We start from the raw sequence: 25,615 nt of genomic DNA on the forward strand, positions 1-25,615 counted from the left end.
GAGGTTCTGTTAAACTCGTCTTCCTGCTGTGAAGTGCAGTTCGAGGGTGAGCTGGACAGACTCCTTGGCTACAACCTGAGTGAATCATCCTTCAACAGTTACAGCTGAAGACTTGAAGCTCCACTCAGTTTAGGAGCTGAGTGCATCAGGTCTTTTTTACAAATGTGTAGAATGGATCAACATACCATATCAATTAAATTTGTGTTTCATTGAAGACCAATAACGACTTTGGCTGACATGAGGCGTCCATATTTGTGGTGTTTCCAGGCACTTCTGTATTATTAACTTCCAAATCTGATAGGTTGGAGTTTTCAGGAAAATTGGTTTCCCAGGCGTAATTACAACTTGGATGGTGATGAGGAGTCAGAAACTCTTATCTGAGGAACCTTAATCTGTGATGACGCTCATTACATCATCTGAGTTGTTTTCTCAGACTTCTGAGAAGACAGCATATACACTCGCTTTCCAGTTTGAGGTACACCTAGCTGAAACTAGTGCAGGCTAATACTGCAGCCCTACCGTCATGACTGTGTAATGTTCAGCTTTTGTTGAAACTGTTGCAGAGACGTGTTGGTTCAACTGTGAGATCATTCTAGAGGCTGCAGTTTGTCCTGTTTTGTTTTACTGAGGTGTTTCTATTTTGTCCATCCCATTTATTTATTTTATTTATATATATATATATATATATATATATATATATATTTAAAAAAAAAAAAAGACTTTTCTGTATAATGCAGTGCACTTCTACATCCTCCAAATGAACCATAAACAACCTACACTGTCGTACTCCTCGTGACAAGTAAACCAATCTTCATATGAAATCCAGTGGAGTGCTCCTTTATCATTTTAACTGTAGCCAAAATTACAGAAAATGAATATCCATTGCTCGTCGTGCATTCACATGGCCGGAATAGGCCTTTACTTTGAGCTAAACATCTTTGGAAGTATCATATCTGAACATGGTCTGAATCTGGGAAACCAATCAGTTCAACTACAGCAAAACTTTTTCTGACTCAACACTGCCCTCATGTGTTACAATACAAACATTGGCAGTAACTGATGCTTCAATTGGTACATATTTGAACTGTCATGTCAATACTTGAAGGAATTAATCGAAAAATTACCAAAAGGGTTTGAAGAAGTTTGACTCATAATTACAGGATTGTGAATTATTTCCCTATGAAACACCATGTAATGATATAGTTTCTCATCACTTTATTTTGCTTATCTAACATCTGAAGTTCCCTGCTTAGCAGCAATTGAAATTAATTGGAAAAACTAACATGATAAAAATAAAATTAAATACAAATTTGATGTGAAGAGTAAAACTGAGGTTTTGTTGATAGGCAAGTAAACAATTCAACATATATGATGACCAGAGTTTCTAATATTAAATTAATAATAAATAGGTTTTTTCCTACTGTTTAAATTGAGCATTTATTTAATGGAAATTCCTCTAGATATAAACAAATTCTCATAAACTCAACACAACAAACTAAACTCCAATATGAGACAAAAGAGTTTGTGTTTTTTCTGATTTCCTGTAACAGCTGGACTGTTTTCGGTAAATTGTGCTTCAGAATGCAACAGTTTTTCCAGTCCAACTGAACTAAGGCTGGATTACCAAAGTGGGAAACTGCCCTGGGGCCCGGACGCCCAGTGACCCCAAAGCCAGATTTACTTCATATTAATATATTATAATTATATTTTGGGCTATACAATTTGAATAATCGCAAATTTGTATCGCTGAATATAAATGATGGTGGTTCCACCCTCCATCCTTCACCTTGTGGCGCTTTTTGTGTATATTATCCTGATGTTTTATCAAATGTCTTTATTCTTTTCTGTCTGTCAAGTTATGAAAACACAAAAAACCTCACACAGGGCTGTATTATCTCATTATACTGTAAGGCATAAACCAATGATTAGGCTATTTTCATCATCAATACGTCTGACATATTTTCTTTAATAATTGATTAATTGTTCAGTGTATGAAATGTCAAAAACTACATATTGAAATACTGAAATTGTTTATTTTATTTTTTAAGGCTCCAAAACCCAAAGACCAAAAATAAATGATCAAAATATAAAAACTGGTTTGTTTCTGGATGTCAGGGGTTCAACAGGGGCCCCAAAACCATCTTTGCCCCGGGGCCAAATTAATCCGGTCATGACCTGAACTCACCCCGGTATTGGTTTTTCCAAGTAAACACAAAATACACTAAGTGATACTGAGGGATGACCGAGGAGCCATGCTGCCCCCTTGTGTTGGGTTTGCTCGCTGGTTTCATTGGGAGTCGCTCCGGGGCTGCAGCTGGATACTACTCCCCTTCACCTGGAGTTTCCACGGGGACAAACCGACGCTTTCACCGCTCTCCCCGAGCCGCTGCTTCGGGAGCCCTGAAGCCACGAGTCCTTCAGACAGTCAAGAGAGCGAAGCTGTGAATAAATGTCGCCGCCTCTCCTGCGTTTTTACAGCGACAACTTTACAGTTGGTGCGAGGATTTGGCTCCTAGCTCCTCAACTCCTGTGATCCGGCTTACCTGTGAACCGGAGCAGCTGCACGGCACACTTCTCCAACATGGCTTCTTCCGCCACAGGTGACCGCGAAGGGCAGGTAAGGGGACTTTTAACTCTTCCAGCTGTTGAAAATAACAGTTTTCCAGCTAAAAGTGAGGATTTTCCTCTTTCGTTCTGGTTTGTTGAGACTGTGAAACACTAACGTGGTGGACCTTGTCTGTTTCCTCATGAAGCGCCAAGTTCCTGGCGATGTTAGCTTAAAGTTTTATTTCCCTCCATTGGGGAAAAACGGAGAAATGACCAGCAAAGTTAGCAAAGTATTTCATTACTGGTCTGTCTGTACGGCTCATTTACTCTGGTATGCAAATACTGACACCCCGTAGTCAGCAGCAGTGGAGCAATAGCTGCATTTTGTTTTGATATTATGATTCATTCATTCGGAGGTGGAAATGTCTTCACCTAAATTACTGTAACATACACATATCACATGTTGAGACCAATTGCTCAGAGATTTACTTGTAAAAAGTTGGATATTAACTGGAATATTGACATTAAAAGACCATATGACTGTTTTTATTGGTCTGTTTTTAGCCTCTTCACTACAAATCATGTATACATAACATCTTTGCTCATCATTTCTGTAGTTTTTTGGATGATTTTTTCCCCCCTAATCTTCCAGACAGCCATCAATTTCCATTCATTTCTGCATGGTGGCTTAGTCTGTCATATCTGTATTGAATTTAGTCCAAGTTGCATTGTCGTTGCCTGCCATTTAGTGCTGCTCCGATCAGTCAATTAATGGATTAATCCATCTAATAATTATCACATTTCAGAAGCTTCATCTTGCAAATGTTTTAAATTTTTGCTTGAAAAATTATGAAATCAATTATCATTTTTCTGTTATCAACTAATCAATTAATCCAGTGGTTCTCTTTTTGCTGGGGACCCCCCCAGGAACCCCCTCAAGGACCCCTGGAGGTCCCTTTACCCCACTTTGAGAACCACTGGATGAGTCCACTAATTATTGCACCTCTAGAGGAAACATTTAGATGACAGATTATCCAGTAATGAAAATAATCATTATTCGTAGTCCTTAACCTGTTTAAAACGTCTGTAGCTATTTACCTGATAATCATAATGTAAGATTAAGTAAATTTTAACAGTCTGCAACTTAATTTTCATCTTGTGCAGAAATGAGTGGAAACCAGTGGCTGCCAGAAAAATTATCAGAAAAGTTATCTGGGGCTTTAAGGATTTACGATTGGTAGTAAATGGGCTAAAACATGCAAAACGACTGATGTGGTCTTTTTAATGAATTATTTTTAATGATATATTTGAGTGTGGTGGCTCATAATCTTACATCCTTATGAGATATTTGGACCATATTTATCTGGACTAGATCAAATGAACAATATAAATGCTGCAGGGGAAATCCATTTTCTCATAACATGCTCTAACATAGGGCTATTTTCTTGCTGTGTGCACCTACCCTGTACAGGAAAATGAAACTGAAATTATAAGATGCACGCTGTGTGTGTCGCGTGTGTGGTTTTCTTAATCCAGTGTGCGTGTTTCCGTCGTGCTGTATATCAGTGGTGCATTTCAGGTGACCTATGTCATCGTCTGCAACCGCTCAACATAAATCCCCTCCGTCTGACAAATCTAACACCCCAGACTGTCTAAAAGCCTCAGACCTCAGCCTTGACCCCGTATGACAATCAGTTTTATAGCAGGAAGATTATAGGAGCAGGTGTCACCAATGTTTACCCCTGTTATCAGTATTTACAAAGAATCGCTAAAATGTCACAAGCGGTACCTGTCTGTCTGCTCAGGTGTTTGTCCTTCACTCTGACAGGTTGTACGTCTTATGCTTCTATCAGTCTTTAATTCTTTCTCTCTTCTTTTCTAGGCTCAGCAGTACGCTTGTAATTTTGGCTGATAATCACTCATATAGCATAATATAGTCCAGTTAAAGTCCGGCCATGCGTCTCTCTGAGTCAGTATCTTATGTTTTGTAATCGGTATCAGAGAGCTGTGACTGCTTTGTTGTTACATCACAAAGTTACAGAAGTCCTGACGGCTGGTTTTAAGGCTCAGTTTCTGAATATAGGCTGTGAGCATTTCTCTGTGGACTGAGGCTTTGATACTTTCAAAGTTTTAATACCTATTATATCTACCTTTATACAATATGGGGCATTTAAGATTTAAAAAAAAATGTCTTAGTATATTTCGGCACAGCAACTTCTGCATTTCAGTATTATTGGAAAACTCTCGCTCTGACAGCTGATTCAGGATCTTTATGCAGCTCTCTGCCCAGTATTATCACCTACTGTGGGCTAATATAATATCCCAGCTAATATCTCTGAGAATGTCACATGACCACCCCTCATTTTACTCACTTTGCTTTAGAAAGACACTTTTTAGGATTATCATTTCTATCAAAGTACATCTCTCCTGGCAGCAGAATACTGGCAGTCCTGTGACTCTGCTCACTTTGTTTGCTGCAGCTCTGCGGTGTGAAATTCTCCCTTTTCCTTTTTTTTTTTTTTGAATGAAACCTGCCCACAAACTGAGAGGAACCGGCGGCCTTAAATGGCAGTTTTAGGGGTGTAGATTCTGCTCATGAACAGGTGGTATCCATCAGGTTGTAATGAGCAATTAACAGCAAATGTATCCAGTTAACAGAGTTTGCTGAAAGCGACTTGGAGCATGCTCAAGCCTCACAGTAAAAAGTTTTAAGATAAGAATATGAAAATGTTGTTGAAATGAGGCCCAGTACACCAGTATTTATGCACCGCTTTGGCAGCTAGTGTACAAGAACTTGATGGACTGCATTGTTTTGTTATCAGGAAATAGCGTGTGCGCTGTCGGTCATGGATGAAGTAGCAACTTCAGAAGATTTTTGCTAGTTTTAAATTGGAGCGTGCAAGTTGGGTCTCAGATAAAGTGGTCAGGAATGACTTCATGTGAGGAATCCTCTCGGAGCTGGTGAATAAAAACAAGGAAATGCAGGTCAAAAATCAAAATAATTACACCATTCCAGCATTCAATGGCTGTCAACAAGAGAAAAATACTGAAACTTTTAGGCTTAAGCCTCTGGTGTATATACTTGAAATGTGAGAAGGCACTTATTAAAGTAGATTAAGTGGTTCTATGGTGCATCCTATACTGATGGATGTTTATTAAAGGCTGGAATTGGCAGAGATACTCTGCTTCAGATACAGAAAATAAAAAGTATGTATGACTTTTGTAATAGGATGTCGTTGGTTTGGCTTGCAGCATGCATACATTTTTTTTTACTCAGAAATCAAATTTAAAAATGTTTCATGAGAACCACTGGAATCCTGAAATGACTGACGTCTGTCTTTCTCTCAGCCATACTGTGCGTCCTCGCCTGTCGATCTGTGTATTTCAGCCATGTTTGTGCACCTATCTGTGTGTGGTTCCTCCCATCTGTCCATTAAGGGTGTAGCTCAGATTGCAATGGGAAGTGGAAGGCGGTTCAGTTTCTCAGTAAGAATAACCGCCTGTTGTCGAGATGCTGTGCAGGAGGTTTATGGTGGCAGAGCAAACACAGTGAGACTCCACCCAGGCCATGGACAAAAGTAAATGGACAGCACATTGGAGCCTGCAGACCTGTGTGTGTGTGTGTGTGTGTGTGTGTGTGTGTGTGTGTGTGTGTGTGTGTGTGTGTGTGTGTGTGTGTGTGTGCGCACTCTATGTGCAGCCAGTCTGACGGGATTAAAAGGCACAGCAGCCCAGAAATGATAAAGAAATTTTAATTATTATAATTGCTGTGTAAATGCTATCTAACTTTTAACAAATGTACAGTATGTGCTGTCAGGGTTACACTGGGTCGTTGTTGATCAGCTGGTTAATCCTCGCTGCAAACAAAGAGTGTCTTTTTTGTTGGTGTCATGTTGTCCATGGTTTGACTCGATGAATGAATCGATCAGCTGATCAACAGAATATAAATCAGAAAATATTTTGATTGTCGAATAATCGTTTCAGTCCTTTTTTTTTCAGCAAAAATGTCAAATATTTGCAGTTTCTAACATCTCAAATAGAAGGATAGATACTTTTCTTGGTCACACATGTTAGTAAACTGAATATCTTTGGATTTTTGACAAAAGGAGATGCTTGAAGATGTCACAGTGGTCTTTGGGGAATTATTTTACTGTTGTCTAACATTTTGTTGACAAACCTTTAGTTGAAAAGATCATGGATAATTGAACTGCAGCCCTGTCTGCCAGTAGACACCAGCCTACTGTATAGGTGCCACAGCTGGAAGTGGTGATAATGTTATAATCTCATGTCACAGGCAACATCTGGCTTCAGCTATTGCCCAACTGATACTAGATTCTTAAGGCTAACACTGATATTTGAGAGTAATATAATAAATATATTAATAAAAATTTCCACAGCCCAAGGTGACGTCTTTGGATGTTTTGTTTTAGTTGAAAATCCAAACATATTCAATTTACCCTGATCTAGGGCTGAACAATTGCAACAGAGATAAGTGCATTATTCAAATCGCAGATGCTACACTTTTTTTGATAAAGTTAAAATGTGTCGCAACAGACCATAAATAAAGCATTGTGGTGCAACAGAGACGCCGAGGCCTATAAATAATATTCTCCAGGATCAAGTTATCTGAAATAGTTGCTGGTTAATTTTCACTTGATAAACTATAGTGGAAAACTAATCATTGCAGCTCTAATTTGCTGATTTGGTTTTATATATATATATATTGATATACATTTAAATGTATCTTAAATATATTATAATCAGGATGCTTTAATTAGTTTTTTTTAAGAATCAGGACAAAAACGTGTGTCAGGGACATTTTACAGTTGAAAAATAAGCTGATCTTTGCTGTTTTTGTGGACAAACTATATGTCATATATCTCAAATACATCATCCAACTTATCCCTCCAACATATACATTGATCTCTACAGTATATAACTACGATAAGCTATCATCTGCCAGTGTATCAGCCCAGATGGCACATCAGTCCAGCTCTAGTTTCAGTATTACAGTGGTTAGTGTGTTAGATCTTCAATAAACAACAAGGACTCATACAAGAGCTCTTGCCAAGATTTGATCAGGCTGTAAAATTACTACTGACTGATTCATTTTGTGTTGTTCGGCTTCATTGATTCAGCACTAGCTCAAACATTTACCGGTTCAAGCTTCTCAGACGAGAGGATTTATCGCTTTACTCTGTTGATCAGACAGAACTGGGTCATTATAAACCAACACCTCCAGTTCTGAGGAGTTATGATAAGATCATCATTATGAATTATGATCATTGGTGTAGTGCGGCTAAACTTGGCGCCACACCAAACTGTGCACACAGTCGGTTTAGTTATGTGATGATTAATAACAACTAGGAAAGGTCATGTGACCAGTAAAGGTCAGCTCAGTCGGGTAATAGTTTTTCTATGAATTTATTCTACATGAGCCTTTTCATTGTAATGAGTTGAGCTGACTCAGCGTGCTGCTCGGGGGGAGTGAGCTTCCTGATTCACTCGCTCTGGCGTTCAGTGCAGGGGATTGTAATGAAGTGAGTACACATGAGCTCAGCTGTGGTGAGGTCATGTCAAGTCACTGAATTAGTGTTTGTTTGTGGAGAAGATGACCCGTTATTTGGTAAACACTGGTTTCTGGCATCACACCAGACCTGTGTCACACGCTGTATCATGTCCTGACATGTGATGGGTTAGTAATATCAGTGTTTATTTGCATGGAGAGTTGAATATAAAAATCTTTATTAGTATGTGTTTATGTATATGGTTTTATTCTGAGATGACTTTTTTTTGCAGATACCCGTTTCTGTGTGTGTGTGTGTGTGTGTGTGTGTGTGTGTGTGTGTGTGTGTGTGTGTGTGTGGGTGTGTGTGTGTGTGTGTGGGGGGGGGGGGTGTGTGTGTGTGGGTGTGTGCTAGTCCGTGCCAGATACACAGTAGGCCGTGGTCAGACAGACCAGAGCCTGTGAATGGCAGCTATTGATAAGGACTCACAGACAGAGGGAGAGATGCCGGTGTATGAAGTCTTATGGGGAAATTCACTCACTTTTTTAGGTGTTTAACAGTGAAATCATGTCTCTGCTTATTTACTAAAGGAACATACTGAGACTTTGCATCAGAGGAAAAGCAGTCCAGCTGAAAATTGCATGTTCTGGCTCATGCAATATGTATTTTCAGCAACCCTGTCTTACAAATTACTACATTGGTTTCCCAGTGTTGTTGTGTTGACGAACACAGTTGCAGTAAATGAAGTGATACACACTGCGCTGGACTTTGACACCAGAGAGCAGAGAGCAGGGTCCACCACACAGAGTCTCCGACTGTGATCAGGTTTGTGCAACAAAAGCACTTCGGTTATGGTCAGGGAAGGATGGTAATTTGGGTTAAATATTATTAAATACATCTTGTCATGTTGACACTGCCTCTGTTAAATCGTGACCCTCTCTCTTTCCTAAACCTCAACAAAAGTGCTTTTGTTTCCTAAATAAAACCATCAAATTTGAATATTTTTGCAGTAAACAAATCAAATATGTTGTCTGTCAACATTTTACTAATATGTTCAATATAAACATATTGTGACTTACTAGATACGTTAATCAACAACTTATTTATCAACTATTAACAACTTATATTAACAGTAAAATAATCTGGTCGGCGTCAAGCTCCCTTCATCATGTATTTGCTGTTGCGAATTAGTTGTGTATAAACTGAAGCAGAAAATGTGGAAGGAGGGAATATGTATACTCAGTTGTAAGGGTCATGTTTCGTCCTGATGAAGCTTTACCTTCCAAACACTCTTCAAATAAGCCTGCCGTCAGATCTTATTTAGTGGAACTCTATGCAAATCAGATGAACTGCAGTTGGGCTCATTTACATCTGCAATTTTACCCTAGTAAAATTAAAAGTGTGATGATGCAAATTTTGTGCTGTTAATGTTAATTTCCAAAAGCCCTCATGAATGTCTTCCCTAGTATCGTAGAAGAAAGATCTGTAATCTACACAGTGACACATTTGTTTGTCCGGTTAGTAGCAGGAGGGAATACTGGTATTAATGTTGAGGCTGTTGACCAGAGCACACTGAAAAAGCATTTTCAAAAGCCTTTATGGGACAGCCCCTTTTTAAAACAACAAGCAAGTCACTAACAATGATGACGAGAAACTTTCACATTTAAGCAATTTCAGAATTGAATATACGACAGTCACAGCCATGAAGTCTTTATTCTACAGGCACCAATAAAAATGTTGATATGAAAAGTGCAGATGAAGATCAGACAGTAATGATTAACCTACTTTAATCCATTTACCAGCTGCACAAAAGCCAAACTTTAGCGGTTAATCATTGACACAATAAAGGTGGTTTTCATTCCAGACAAGGCTTTTTGGCACATTAACAACCTCAACAACAGAATCTTTGGTTTGTTAATTCAAAAAGAGTACACAACTGCATTCTCTAATATGGCTCAAGTACAAGCTGTAAGCTGTTTAATAATACATAATGCTAGAAATTAAGTCATTATAGGACTCATTTATAATTAATAACATGTAATGTAATGGCTTGATGTCAGAATAAATGGACAGGCCTAAACCAATGTACATGGTATAGCTAAACCTCTCTACTCTGTTTTGAATTTACAATAGCAAGGGTCGAAAGGCAATGAGATCCATTATTCACGTAAGTGTAGGCAAAGCTCCAGGTCGGGCATCGGACATGGTTTGGACGTGATAGTATAATTTAGACAGTAAAAAAAGTGTTGTGACACTGTGCCTCAAGCATGAAAGTTTTGAAGGAATGTGCCAATGATTTTACATGTGCTATTTAACTTAATGAATGCTCACTGGAAGAAAAAAAAACTTACAACGTTTTCAATAAAATGCATGCGAGAATACAGTTATGGAATTTTGTTTTTGAGCTCATTTCAAATGAGCAGGAACTGGTTTCAATTAGACCTAAAACCAGAGACTACTTTCACTATTGATTAACCTGCCGAATATTTTCACAATTAACTAATAAGTCGTTCAGTCTGTTAAAAGTCAGAAAATACTGACAAATGTTGGCCACAGTTTCCCAGACTCCAAGGAGATGTCATTCACATAACTGGGTTTGTCCAGTGAAAAACCAAATATGGTGAATTTATTATCATAGAGAGCAAAGAAAATGAGTAAACCTCAAAGTAAGAAGCTGGAACCAGTGAATTTTTTGGAAATGAATGGTTTCAGCTCTATGTTCAATTGGATTCTTGGTTTAGAATAAAGTGTGTATTAGATGTGACTGACAAAAGATCTGTCACTGACTGAACATCTGCACACTGAAAGAAAGGGTGAATGGATGAGTTAATGAGTGCTAGTGTGTTAGCATTAATGACTGAGAATACACACACTACATACAGGGTCATAGCACTGACTGACACTAGTGTGTTATACAATATAGGGGGATGTATTCTGGGCTCTTATATATCTATCTGAATGGGTCACAGTGATTCAGCTGACTCTCCTCAGTGTGATGAATGTGGGGCAGCGTTCTCATGAATGGTTTCCTCAGTGCAGGATGCCATCCAGGAACCTGACTGATTGTAATGTGAGGTATGACGTAACCATCACTTACTAAAAATGTCAGAGAAATTGACTTTTTAAAAGATTGTATTTACCTTCTTTTTTTTAATTTTTCCTAGTCTATAGTTGGACTCTTAAATTTTTTCTTAGTTTTGTGCAGATACACATGTAACAAATATGTCGTGTGTGTGGTTTGAGATTGCGGGACAATCGTTATGTGTTGTGTTCTTGCTGATTTTATTATGTTGATTGTTTTGTAATCGCTTGGATTATTTCATTTTATTATAAGATCATTTATGTATTTGTTAATTGTTTTGTTTAAATGTCTGTTTCTGTTTCCATGTTTCTGTGTCTGAGGACCCCCTCCACAATGAGGTGGTTTATCCTCAAATTAGAATTTGGAAACCAAAAAATAATAGTTCGGAGGATGTACTTTAAAGTATCAAAGGTAAAAGTACTCAGTGCAAAAAAGATACCCGTGTGAGTGTTTAGGAGATCATTACTCCTCATGTATTAATATGTAGGGAGATATTTTTTCAACTTCTACAGGGCTGCAACTAATGATGATTTTAATCATGAATTAATCTGCTGATAATTTCTTTGATTAATTGAATTAAAATAGTGTAAAATGCCTATCACAAACACCAAGAGTCAAACCTCCATTTATGGCTCTGTAACTGTCATTTAAGACAAGATTAAGCAGCAAATCCTCACTTTTGAGCTTGAACCATGAAATATTTGGCTTTTTTTTGCATGAAAAATGACTTAAATTAATAATCAGGTGTCATTTTCTATGTGGTTGGGTTGTTTAATCTATAGCAATGCATCATATTTTTTTTTAAAGCTTTTAAGCTGCTTAAAGTTTTATATTTAAAATCTTAACTGAGAGCTGTCAAATAAATTAGAGAAGGTGTAAAGTAGCATGACATGAACCTGACGTCACAGTAGTACAGGTACAGTACTCGAGTAAATGTTTTTAATCACATTCCACAACTGGAAACTTTTTCAGCATAATTGTGCTACTGCTTTGACAAGGCCTCCTCCCCCATTGTCGCTCTTTAGTTGAGGTCGGTGTCATTTACTGTATCTGAGCCTCACTTACTGCCTGAGGCGAGGTTTCCATGTAGGCCTGCCCTTCTCTCTCTCGTTCCTTTTTCCTCCTTCTCTCTCTGTCTCTGACTTTCTTTGTCGTTCCTGATTCTTCTGACGTGTTGCTGATCCAGCTTTCTGCCTCAGTTTGAACCAAAATGTTATGACTTACCACTTTCTACTGCCTGAACGTCCCAGATCTGACGTGGTGGCGGTGTCACATGTGACACAACATAAAGATATGCCAATAATGTCATTCTAGCCCTGTATTTACCACAGACACACCTGCTGTTCTCTAAGCCAGAATTTAAACCAGTACACCATGCTTACATAAGATATACTTTAGTGAACTGAACTGTCACAGGCTTGGCTACCTGTTAGTCGAGGTGTGGTTGAATACATCTGCACAGCTATTTTTATGACTCCACTGTTTAGATGTCATGTATCATGTTATATGAAGATACAGAAGGATGCAGGAATTGTTGCTTCTTGTTGTTGTCCTTTAAACCCGACTGGTACATTGGCAGGGGGATATGTTGGCATTGATTCTATATGATTTTATTCATGGTTATTACTTAAAATCATTTACATTTCAATGATATTTACTGTTTGTTTATTGCGGGAAGGTTATATTAGACTGCATTAGGTTTAACTAGGTGTTCCTAATAAACTACCAGCTGTCGCAGGGCTACTAGAGGTCAAATACTCCACAGGGAACCTTTTAATTATTCAGGCATGAAATGTCTTTACTAGAGCTGCAACAATTGCTAAATTGATCACCTGATCACCCTAAAACTAATTGAACATTTTGATAGTCAATTAATCATTCGGTCTGTTTTCATACATTTTCTGGTTCCTGCTTCAGCGACGTGACGATTTGTTGTTTTTCTCTGTTTTATATTAATGTAATATTAATATCTTTAGGTTTTAGACTGTTAGTCAGAAAGATATTTCAACCTGTCAAAAATTATTAATGGATTAATTGATAATCAAAATGTTTTCTTTAGTTGTAGTCCTAATCTTTACAGATATACTGTATCTTTGTCACAAAGCGCTCTGTCCTGTCGGTCTTTAAAAAGTCTGACTCTAATCACAGTACGTTACATTAGGTGTAGTTTGGTATGATAAATATATGCTATATGGTAGAAAATTTTCTGTTCGAGGCTTTTATGATAATTTAATTTTGGATTATGTTATAATCTGTGTTTATATGAAGTCTTCTAATTAGAAGAAATAATAACCACCAACACAAAAGGAATAGTTGACTTTGGAAGCAAAGATAAAGGCACGTGGGCGGACATTACACAAACATTACAGAACTTGCACCATGATTGTTAAGTAATGATTTAAAAATGCCAAATTAAACATAAGTGAACCAGACCCACGGGTCTCTATCTGGAATTAAAAACAATGAAATCATCAAGACCCCATGCAGCTGCTTCCAAAGCTGTTGGAATAAAAAACGATGTTACCAGGCCACAGAGACAATGTAGGCATCGTATATTTTTCTAGTAGCTGCAGATTGGCCTCTATAATAAACCACCGGCGGCTTCAAGGATAGATGGCTTTGTGATGAAATAATGAACGTGTGATTGGATGGGAGTAAGAAATTGAAGTGGTGGTGGTGGTTGTGGTGGGGGGGGGGGGGGGGGGGGTTCAGGGAGAGCAGTTCAGTGGTAGAAAGTGAGTCACGATCCAACTTTCCAGCTCTGGTCCTATCGCCGTGCGGCTGACTGGGGTTGGCGTTGAGACCATTTTAGGCGTGGAACCGTGTCCTTTTCTCAGCCATTAGCATTGTGTGAGTGCGCCGGGCCCGACCCGAGACAAAGATGGATTGTAAATCAAGGGAGGATGGAAAGTCTGTCTCTTTGTGACCGGCGTTTGTGTGTGTCTGCTCTTTCTCAGTAGTCGTGTGTGTGTGAGTGTGTGTGTGTATGTGAGTTTGTGTGAGGGATTCCTTCTCTTCTGTGTAAATGAGCCTCTTTCACTTTTACAAGCATTCATTAACCTTTTCATCTGACACTTGTGTGTATTTGGGTGTTGCAGAAAGAGACTCGTCTGATTGGTTAGTTAAGAGGAGTAGATTAACAGTCCTGGTTGCCCCAGGGCGAAGTATTTTGAAGACTCATTTGCTCCATGTACTGCAGTCTTTAGTTCTGCCCGTCAGCGTAGAAAGGATGTTGAGAGCGGAAGCTTTTCAGCCATTTGACAAGCACTTCAGTTACCTACAACTTATCACATGATGTTGCCAGCTGGTTCATTTCTTGTTAGCGTAGGGCTTTTTTTTACCTGCTAGAATGAAACATGCTTGAAAACTCCTTTTTCTTTTAGGACTTAAAGGACCGGTGCGTAGAATTAAGGAGGATCTATTTGCAGATTTGGAATATAATATTCATAATTATGTTTTCATTAGTGTATAACCACCTAAAAACTAAGAATCAGTGTCATGTACATAGGGAGCAGGTCCTCTTCCACAGAGCCCGCCATGTTTCTACAGTAGCCCAGAAGGGACAAACCAAATACTGGTCCTAAGGAGGGCTTTTTGCAATATTTCACCTGAAGGCCGCTTTAGCTTCTCCTACATGCATTGAAACAAAACCTCACCACTAGATGCCACTAAAGACTATACACCTTAATGTGAATGACAAAGACCTGAACCATTTGCGAAGCTGTCATCACGATGCGTGTTAAAAAGATTTACAGGATATCCCATACACTAATAAATAATAAGCACTGTCCTCCACTTTAAAAGTCAGTTTTGACACAAATAGAGTGGACAAGTCCACACACCAATTTACACTCTGCCTGGCAGGTCAGCTGCGGTGGCTTTGAAAACCTTGTTACCAAAGTCAAACTGAGAGTGCAGATTACTGCTGGTTTAGTCTGTCACCAGTCACAACAATATCATAAAGTGTGTCACAGTTGTGTAACATCACAAAACGGTTACGATTCAAGACAGCTAATATGACTCACTATTATCTACGTTGAATCAAAGGCAGGATTTCTTATCAGCAGCTAGCTCTCAACTGTATTATTTAATGAGTCACTGAACACTTTTTTTGAGTTATTATATTACACACATCATTTTATTACGCTATTTATTGATCCTGGTCTAGTAAAATATAACGGTGTTTATTGTAAGTTTATTTTCCTTTTTCCAGAGATAATCTATGACATATCATGGGACTCTCTCTCATCATGCAAAGTACGAGGCAATGCCACGTTCACCGCCACTGCCACCCCACGCCCAGACGTGTAGATACGGTTCCACTGCACAATTCTTCTCTGTTACACCACACCACCATCTTTCTTTTTTTATAACCATAAAACAGTTTAATAATAATGGATGAATGAACGAATGACCATTTTACTGATAAGTTCAGTATTGACAAATTTGCAACTTGCCATATATGTGAACCTAAAACAATCCTGATCATGTTAAAGGAAAACATACCCTCATTGCAATTACGTTTCCTTCAAAATGTATTTGTTGTTGCAAATTATATTAATTAGTGAATAAATTTCATTTCTAGGAGACACGGTCATTTCGGGACATCAGTGTCCACCTCGAAATTCACATGACTTGGCGAGAAAGTGGGTCAAACTCTCTCTCTATTGATTGTGACATGATGGTGGTCAAGCCAAACTTCCTCTCCAAAGCCCCGATTGGTTCATCCAACAGAATCCTCACAGTTTATGGGGTCGCCATGCGGAAATCATGCCACGTTATGGTAGTTACCATGGGGATTCATCTATCGTCATGGCAATGCCTTGGCAACCAAGTATGAATTCAGACTAATTTCCTCCTGGCTGGTCATTATCACGACTCTATCCAAAGATGTCATTAATATGCAGAGTATCACTGGTGGTTTGCATTAGGTACAGTTGAAAAACATTTTCTTCTGCTTAAGTATTTGGACATTCAAAGGTCTGTACTGTCTAAGCTGCAGTGTGAAGCTGCTGTTTGCTTTGGGAGTACAGGAAAGGGAGGGAAAGGAGGAGAAGAGGTGAAGGACAGAAGGAGACAGGAGAGAAGTGAGGGAAATGAACAAGAGAAGAGAAGCTCAGGTACAAACCAAAAACAGGAAAGACAAATACTCAGTGTGAGTTAGATGAGCTGGTTTTTCTTGGCATCGTTTGCACTGATCTTATCTGGTGGCTGTGACTGGAGTGACATTTTTAGATATCAGTTCTGTAGAGAAATTGAGAAATCAATTGGCAGGAAAACAAATTTAGTGTTGCCCACGTGAGATTGCTGCTGGTGTTTGTTTCTCTTTAAAACTATACTACATTTAAACTGTTAGGAACCTGCAAATCAGGATCAAATGTATTGTACATTGATTTATTTTTAACTCTCACAACTGACACTGTATTTGTGCTGAGTAAGTGGGGTGACCAGCTCTTTATGAGAGGCACTCAGAGAGTACAGACCTCCACCAAAGCAGCAACACACACCAGAACTCAGAGACTAAAATTCAAATTTATATGAAATGATCCACATATGGCCCAGAATTGTTTTTACTGGACTGTAATTTCACAATCTACACGCACAACCCACAACTGCACCAACTGCAACATGTTCACACCTGTGCTCAAAAAGGAATTTTGTGAAATAAGATGTGCTGGATCCAAATGCTGAATCAGTGCAGAGGCCATAAATATAATCAAGAGTTACAATATACAGTAATTACTGGAATACAAAGAACATCACAGGGTGGTGAATCACAGTATAACAGAATACAAGTCTGATCTTCCTCCTGCAGCTGCAGCCAGTCTCTCCTTAGCTCACATCAGCATCTATGTCACTATGAACCCATGGTCAGTTACAACAGTGGTGGACAAAATCACAAAAAGTGGACAAATCACAGGCTTCAGTGCAGAACAGCAGCTGACATGTTTGCAGGCTCACACACACACAAGCACGCACACACACACACACGCACACACATATCAACCTCAAGCGTTCACAGAAGACATTGAGTACATGGCTGCAGAGAGATGAAGCTCTTGAAATATAGAAGCAAAACACTTCCACACAAATAGAATAACTTTCATTATCCATTAAACCAACCTTGTCATTATCTGCCTGTTGCTGGGGAAAGATTCCATCTTGAGTCCCACTGATGGACAATCTCACATTTCTATTAATTTACTTTGTTCACTGTTGCAGTATCACGTGCATGTGTGTGCTGTTGTTGTTGCTGCTGGTGAACACATTTACAGTAGATGCTTTGAATTGTAAGAACAATGGCATTTAAAGCTGAGTGTCTGTGTCACTTTTAGACTTTAACATTAGAGAGAATCAAACCAGTAAACCGTCTGAGTGGCACAGTTTATATCCGTTCATGTGAAGGGCCTTTATCTGCTATCAGAGTTTGCCTTTTACGAGCAGCGATAATGGAGTGTTTGGTATTGATGACGCCCACTCAGACAAGCAGACACAAGCCCATTGGCTGCACAGACTGCAGAGTCAGTTTGGATTTAACATGAAATATCCCATGGCAAATAAGATGACTGATTATATTTTACACAACCCTGCAACAGGACTGCAAATATGGTGAACTTATGAGACAGGGCATACATCATACAAGCATGGCTGTTTAAGATTATAACCTTATCAGTTCAAAATGAATAACAATGTTTTTACTGACATGTAGAGCGCATTGTAAAGTTTCCCTTCTGTTTATTGTTTCTTCACTTAGATGTTGGAGCTTCACTGTGCAGAGCAACGTGATGCACAGTTTTCTTCTTCTGATTCACTCACCTTAAATTTGAGTTGAACGACATGCACGTATGAACTTGACTTTGTGACATCACAAATAGTTTGGAGGCCTGTCACGGTCCAATGTGCAGCTTACTGAGTGTGATATAGAAACTGAGAATTGTCTCTAACCGTTTTGAACTGAAAAATATTTGCATATTCATAGATTTTTGGTTTAGTAGATGTCTCTATGCAAATTAGCAAAACTATGAATCACATAACCAACATCATGACGATTCATTACTTACATCCCACCTACTATGTATTGTATGTTACTATAGTGAATTGATGTGTTTCTGCTGTACACTGTGTGATTATTCTTGTGGAGCTGAGGTGTTTATGGTGGGAGGCGGAATAAAGCTAATGTTGTATCTACATAGTTAGAAAGTCAAGATATGTCCAATTTATTCTTGGAGCACATTCAAACACAACAGATGTTGACCAAAGTGCTTTAGAAGAAAATTTAGATACCATTAAATAATAAAAATAAATAGATAAATAAATCTATGTGTGTGTGTGTGTGTGTGTGTGTGTGTGTGTGTGTGTGTGTGTGTGTGTGTGTGTGTGTGTGTGTGTGTGTGTGTGTGTGTGTGTGTGTGTGTGTGTGTGTGTGTGTGTGAGTTTCTCATGACATTCAAATTTATAAAAACTTAAAAGGACTTGTTAAAGGCTGGCGCAAGGAACAGAGAGAAGCGACTGACCGGTCCAAAGTCATTTATATTTTGTTTCCTACTTTAGACAAGTTCATAGCTTTGTGTGGTTTGACAAAAAAAACTCCCAAGCTTTCAACCCCATCTCATGGTCTTCTTCCATGGATAGATTTTGCTCAGTTCTCATGGAGAAAGCTCAGTTGTTTCACCACCTGACCATATCCATACTACAGTGACAACTTAGCCATGTCCATGTCAACTCTAGCCACTGAAAAAAACTTGTAAGGGGACTTTGAGATTTTTTTTCCCTTCAAATTTCAGATGTTACCGTTTATTTATGAAGAAATAGGATTGTGAATAAAAAATCAAAATACAATCAGATCCAACATCATTGATTTCCTAATTATTTTTTATTATCTCTTGTGTGACCGCGTGTCTCCTCGCCACAATTGAAAGCCACTTAACTGTGCTTACTTACATCCGCCAGCATACACACACACAACCGCACACACACACACACACACACACAAACCAGTCATCCGTCAAATGCTTCAGAGGTCAAAGTTCACACGCTCTGTCTGACGAGAACCATCCAGTCAGCACATGAGAACATCGCTGTTTTGTCTGCGGCGAACTTGCACATGATCATCGTCGCTGCGATGAGGAATGTAACATAGAAACCTCACAGTGTAAACATGTGGCTAAATATAGACAGACGGCCTTCTTCTTCACTGTCTCTCCTCTCTGATCCTTCCCATCTGTCTCCTCTCGCTCTCCTCCTCTCGCGCAAAGCTGCATCAACCACAACTGAAAACGGTTATCGTTCAAAAAATTTCCATAATCATTATAATGCCTACCTGCATGCGCCGTACATCTCATTACTTGGACCCATTAGCAACACACTGGCACTTACCAACCCCTATCTCCTGTAACCAGCAGCTCTCTTTGCCTATTACAAGTCGCAGTTATGGAGCATTTACTGTAGAGCTATAAAGCCACTCCCTTTTCCAGTAGGCCTTTAATGGCTGACTGAAAGAGAATATTAGCTTTTAAAGTATTGTGTTACCTCTGGGTCCGTGGATGCAACCATTCAGAGGGACACTATTTTGTGTGTGTGTGTGTGTGTGTGTGTGTGTGTGTGTGTGTGTGTGTGTGTGTGTGTGTGTGTGTGTGTGTGTGTGTGTGTGTGTGTGTGTGTGTGTGGGGTTGTCGTATTGAATAAAGGCTGAGCAATGAGGAGACACATCAGAGGGACAGGGCTAGAAAGAGAGAGAGGCAGAGAGGTGGGTGTAAGCAGAGGGACAATACAGTGTCTGTTGATGATACACAAGCGGAAATACAAACTCATACATTTGCAAAAAGATATGAAAAGAAATATATGAATTTTCTTTTAAATTATTTGTCTCCATTACAGAAACCAACAGTTGTAAGCTGCTATTTTTCTTCTAGTGTTGCCTTGTTAGGTTTCTCCTGAATCATGTGCTTTAAATCTTTGTTTTAATTTAACATAATCCCTGTTAAAGAAGAGAAAGTGTTGTTGATTTATTGTGATGGGTAGAAGGGCAGGATTCATGTAAAAAAATTGTGATGGCTTTATTGCTTTAATTTCATGCTCACACCTGCCAGTGCAGGATGAGGTCATTGTTGAAGATTAATTTCCAGAATTTAGCAGGAAATGAAAAGAGTTCAGCTGGGCCACAGTTCAATAAGCAGGCTGTGAGAGTGCACTGTGTTCACACTGGAAAAGCAACAGAATTAAAAGGGGAAATGAGCCCATGTCACACATGAGGTCTTGCAGAGAATGTGAAAAAAAGTTGTTGGAGTTGGGTCTGAAGACTATAAGCTTTGATACGTTATAAACTGTCATTTACAAGTCTGAAAATGTTATAGAAATACAACGCTTAACTGGCGGAGCACTCAAAAACTATTGCTATGCATCAGAGCTAGGCCGTTAAATTAGCCAGGCAGAGCTAAGAGTAGATATTAGCTTATTGGCAGTGACATTACATTACATAGTTTGTCCACCAGAAACTTCTGACAAGTTGATTTTTCAATCGTAAAATGTCCCACTCAGTAATAGTTTAACTATTTAATAGTATGTAAAAGTGTTTAAATTTAGCTGCCCTTAAAAATATTAAAATGCATCTTTCACATTAATGCATCAGTGATAAAAATATATGTGATAGATATAACACTTTTAATGGTGCCATTTTGCATAATAAGTACTTTTGATTCTGCTGGTAATACGTTTGAGCTTTTACTTAAGCAAAAGTTTGAATGCAGGACTAGAGGTTCCACACAGATGGTTGTTGTTGTCATGGCAAGCGGTGGCCACCAGATGTCATAGTGAAGTCTTCAGTTCAAACAGGAAGTGTTACAGTAAAACTAGTAAAGCTTGTCCCTCTCCATAAAAACTGATTAACCTTGACTTTACCAGACCCAGGTGAAACATCGCACATTATTCTGCTTTTTTAATGGATTTATTTACTTTATCTGAAAGCTTATTCCAGATTGGAGTGTCAGAGAGTGACAGCAAAAGAGAACAGCTACACGAATTGAATGTGTGTGTGTGTACGTTACTTTACAGTGAGTGTGTGTGTGCCCTTCTCCACAGAGAATAACCATAATGAATAGCCCTGAACACAATCCTTGAATGTCTGTGCTTCTACACGGATGATACAGTTATAATTGTACTGGGCAAACTGGCTCACATTGGCATAATACACACACACACACACACACACACACACACACACACACACACACACACACACACACACACACACACACACACACACACACACACACAGAGCAATAATCCACAGTGATCTGCCACCAGAGGTTTCACTCTCTTTGTTTATTATTGATAAGGAAGCTGTGGTGGGGTGGCTGAAGCATGTTTATCCTGCTCGGCCAATTCTCTCTTTCTTTTTTCACGGTTCTCTTCTCCTGTTGGTCCAATAAACACAGACACTCGTTTGTCGCCGTCAGTCTTTCCTTTCCTCTTCAGAGGAAGAGTAAAAGACAGATTTGTGTGATTGACAGCTCTGAAAGAGGAGACAGCACAATGTCTGGCAGTTTCCTTCACACAGACTGAGGGGGAATCCAGTGATTCATCCGTCAGCTCATCTTCTCTGTGTCCCCATTATCCCTGAATGTCTCTCTGTGATTAGATCAGAGGCCGAATTCAAAATCTATGGCTTTGATAAAAATATCTAATCACGATTTTTCCGACCAGCAACGACATTTGTGATTTATATTGTGATTATTTTATATAAATAAATCACAGGCGTGTGTTTGGGGTCCGTATAATATTGATATTATAATATTATTTAAATAATATTATATAAGCCTATACAATAATGTATATAATATTATACAAATAATGATGTATATTAAATATTACATTAAATAGCAATAAATAATAATGCGTATATGATATAATTTATATATTTTTATGTAATATTTTATATATTTTCCCATTATATTATATATAATAATGTATGTAAATGAATAATATATACATAACATTCATGTTATGATATCATTTATATAATTTATTCATAGAAGTTAATTGTGCATTTTGGGTCTGTATAATATTAATGTTATTAATATTATAATGAATCTCATTTCTACATGAGTAGAATTAGAATATAATGTAGTCGCTTGTTAAAAAAAAGTATTGTTTTCTATAGAAAAAATGACCAATGTGACCCACATTTATTAAATTATTATTCTAATAATAATGACGAAGTGCCAGTAAATCATATGTGAAAATGTTTTTCATTAGAGCCCAACCAATAAATCAGCAAGCCAATATCACTGATTCAACTTTATGGTCTTTTTGACGTATGTAGTTCCTGCTGCTGTTGAACTGTATCGTGTTATACTGACAGGTGTTGATTTTATTTTGTCCACTGCGTTTATATGAATGAATAACAGAAACACCTCTATGTATAATGTAATACAGTTCAACAGCAGCACAAACTGCCGCCTCCAAAATGATCACACAGTTGAAAAAAACACCTCTGTCAAACAGTTTCTGCAAAAACTGAACATTACAACCTTCATGAAGGAGGATTTACTGCAGGACCGACTGCATTAGTTTTAGCTATAGATGTACCTAATAAAGTGAGTGTAACTGTAACTGGGTTTATAAATAACAAGAAATTGCAGTACAGAAATGCCAAAGATACGTTTGAGGTCATTTACAAACAGTGTCTACATTACACATTTTGTCCTCTAGAGAGCACTGACTGGTTTATTTTTCATCTTTAAAATGTCCCAATTCTTTAATGAACAAATTTAAATGATCCTTATTAAATATATAATATTGTTATCAATTTTTTTAAAACTCACATATACCAATATTGTCATTGACCTCCAGTGTCGCTCAGGCTTCAGGGTTGATATCTGACTGATGACTCCTGATTTTGATCCCTTATTTCTCCGATGTCATCTCTCTGCAGTGTGTATATCTCGCTGAATGACTCAAGTGATTGGCTGAGTAGCGTCACGTGACCAGTGCCATAAAGGCTAGAAAAGATGCGCCGGTTAAAATAGAAACGCTCCGTCATAATGTAATAATTCTAAATAATTTCTAGGTTGTACGTCCACGTTTGGATAGGATGGTGTCTGTGTCCGAAACCTCGGTCCACCTGTTAGTGACCTAAGATCTAGAGACGGATTCGCCCCTCCGTTGAATGACAAAAAGATATAGATAACTTGTTCTTAGTTTTTTCAAACAACAAAGTCATAGAGAGGTGTTTCTTTCTCGAGCATGCGGAGAGCATATTAACTAGTCAGTAGCCAAGAGATTCATTTTTGTGAGGGATGTCCAATCAGAATTGATCGGACCCTGATCCTATATTTGGTATCAGCTGATACCAGGTCTGATCGGATTCTTGTGATTACCTAAATACTGAAGGTCTTGATTCAAAAATACAAAAACAATAAGCCTAAATTATTGAAATGATTATGAATGAAACTTAAACAAGAGGACTGTGACTTTAATGTTACAGAGTGATGCTTCTTTTGGAGTATAGACACCGGCTGCAGAGAAAACACAAACCTGTCATCAGCCAAGTTTTATTTGATCTTTCCATCCAGTTACTCACAGAATGAACATTAATTAGCGGTGGCTGATGTGACCTGCTGTCGGCGATGTCTGTCATTTTCACCTGTGAAAGCGAATTTCACACGTCGGAGAGCTGCTCGCTGAATGTTTTCTGCACCGTTTGCTAATAAGTCAGTCAAACTAAATTTCTTTCTTTAACTTTCACTCAGATATGGTGCGAAATGCCGTAGGCTGTCATGATGGAGAGCAGTGCCGCAACAGTAGCAAGTCGAAGTGGACAAGTCACAGCAGAGTCCAGTTGGTCGACTTTGTTGGTATCGACTCCCCAATAGCAATTTCTAGGATCCGCTCCACCGACTCACAGAGCTAACGTTAATTAGCTGCAGCTAACTAAATTTGCCAATGACAGTTGACATTCATTTCGGGTGAAATCAGTTTCTAAAGCAGCCTGTAAAAGACAGTAATGGTTCGGAGTATGTGTGTGTTCACATTGGAAAAGATACAGAATTAATTAATGATGTAATGATGTTATAATTCAAATCTCTGCTTCTCTCTGACTCTTTTGAATTATTATTTTCATTATTTTGATTATTAATTCATATATGTTTCTTTTTTCAATTCAAAACAGCTGTGTAACTTACATAGTATCTCAAATAATAGTAAATACTTATTTTCAGAGATTATTATGAGATTAAATGGGAGGAAAAGAAACTGTTTTCTATCTCCAAGTCAAAATCTTTGGTCTTTTTTAGCATAGACAAACACATCTTCTGTCTTTTTTGTAACCTGTTGAAGAAATGTACTCTCTGCTTGTCTCTTGCTCTCTACACAGAAACAGGCACACAAACACACACACACACACACACACACACACACACACACACACACACACACACACACACACATACATACACACACACACACACACACACACACACACATAGACACACACACACACACACACACATACATACATACACACACACACACACACACACACACACACACACACACACATAGACAAACACACACACGCACGCAGGCACATACACACACACACAACTGCCAATGAGCTGGTATTGATTGCTATTAATACTCAAGCCCCCGTAGCTTGTTGCTGCTCTGCTCTCACTTGTGGAGTGTGTGGGAGGCAACCACAGCCATGGACAGGTAGGAAGGAAGTAAAGTGTGTGAGTGAGTGCGTATCTGTATGTGTGTGTGTGTGTGTGTGTGTGTGTATATGTATGTGTGAAAGAGAAAGAGAGAGACTGAAACACACAGACACAGAGAGAAAGAGCGAGAATGCGCGTCTCTCCATCGCTCCAGCCGGGCAGCCTTGTTGGCACCACTCCTCGCGGACAGAGTGTGCGTCTATGTGTGTGTGTGAAAGTGGGTGTGAGCAACTGAGCGAGTTGGTCGCTGTGCACGTTGAGAGTGGCCACCACTCCACTCTTCTCCGCTCATCCATGCTGGATTAAAAAAAAAAAAAACCTTTTTGGACTCGTACACACAGCTGTTTGGGACACACACACACTGTCACAGCTGCTGAAATGAGCGAGGAGGTTAAAGAGAAGGCTGCGGGGAAGTCGGCTCATCGGAAGAAGAAAGGAAAGAAGGTAAAAGAAACACTAAGCCTGACTTGGGTTTGTAAACAACATGGTGTGGCTCCTTCAGCTGAAACAATCCTCAGTCACTGAGACAGGAAATAGACGGGCTGTGGTTTTACTTGCTTTAATCATTACACAAAATAAAGTTAGAGAATATTTCTCAAAAATATGTCTGGTTTGATATTAGAGGATGATTATTTGATTTTTTTCATGTCTTCATTTGACACATTTTTGCCTTTGGAAGTTGTGCATTTGTGGATTTAGTTGATGGAAAGCAGATCTTTTGTTGTGGTCGGCGTCAGCCTTTGTTAACTGGTGATTTGATGACAGAG

At 38.7% G+C, this 25,615-nt stretch overlaps 1 protein-coding gene across 2 annotated transcripts in view; it reads left to right on the top strand.

The window, feature by feature from the left end:
• The first annotated feature begins 2,410 nt into the window (after window positions 1-2,410).
• Window positions 2,411-25,615, top strand: part of LOC130162078 (ankyrin-3-like) — a 166,872-nt gene continuing 143,667 nt past the window's right edge. Inside the window, exon 1 of one of the 2 annotated variants that reach the window (XM_056365548.1) lies at window positions 2,411-2,617. In XM_056365548.1, the coding sequence (XP_056221523.1) occupies window positions 2,582-2,617 (36 nt within the window). In that variant the 5' untranslated portion in view covers window positions 2,411-2,581. Of the gene's footprint in view, window positions 2,618-24,897; window positions 25,293-25,615 lie in introns of those variants that run through there. The other variant, XM_056365545.1, reaches the window with a different exon arrangement.

This window comes from Seriola aureovittata, chromosome 21 (genome assembly GCF_021018895.1).
Source record: "Seriola aureovittata isolate HTS-2021-v1 ecotype China chromosome 21, ASM2101889v1, whole genome shotgun sequence".
NCBI lineage: Eukaryota > Metazoa > Chordata > Actinopteri > Carangiformes > Carangidae > Seriola > Seriola aureovittata.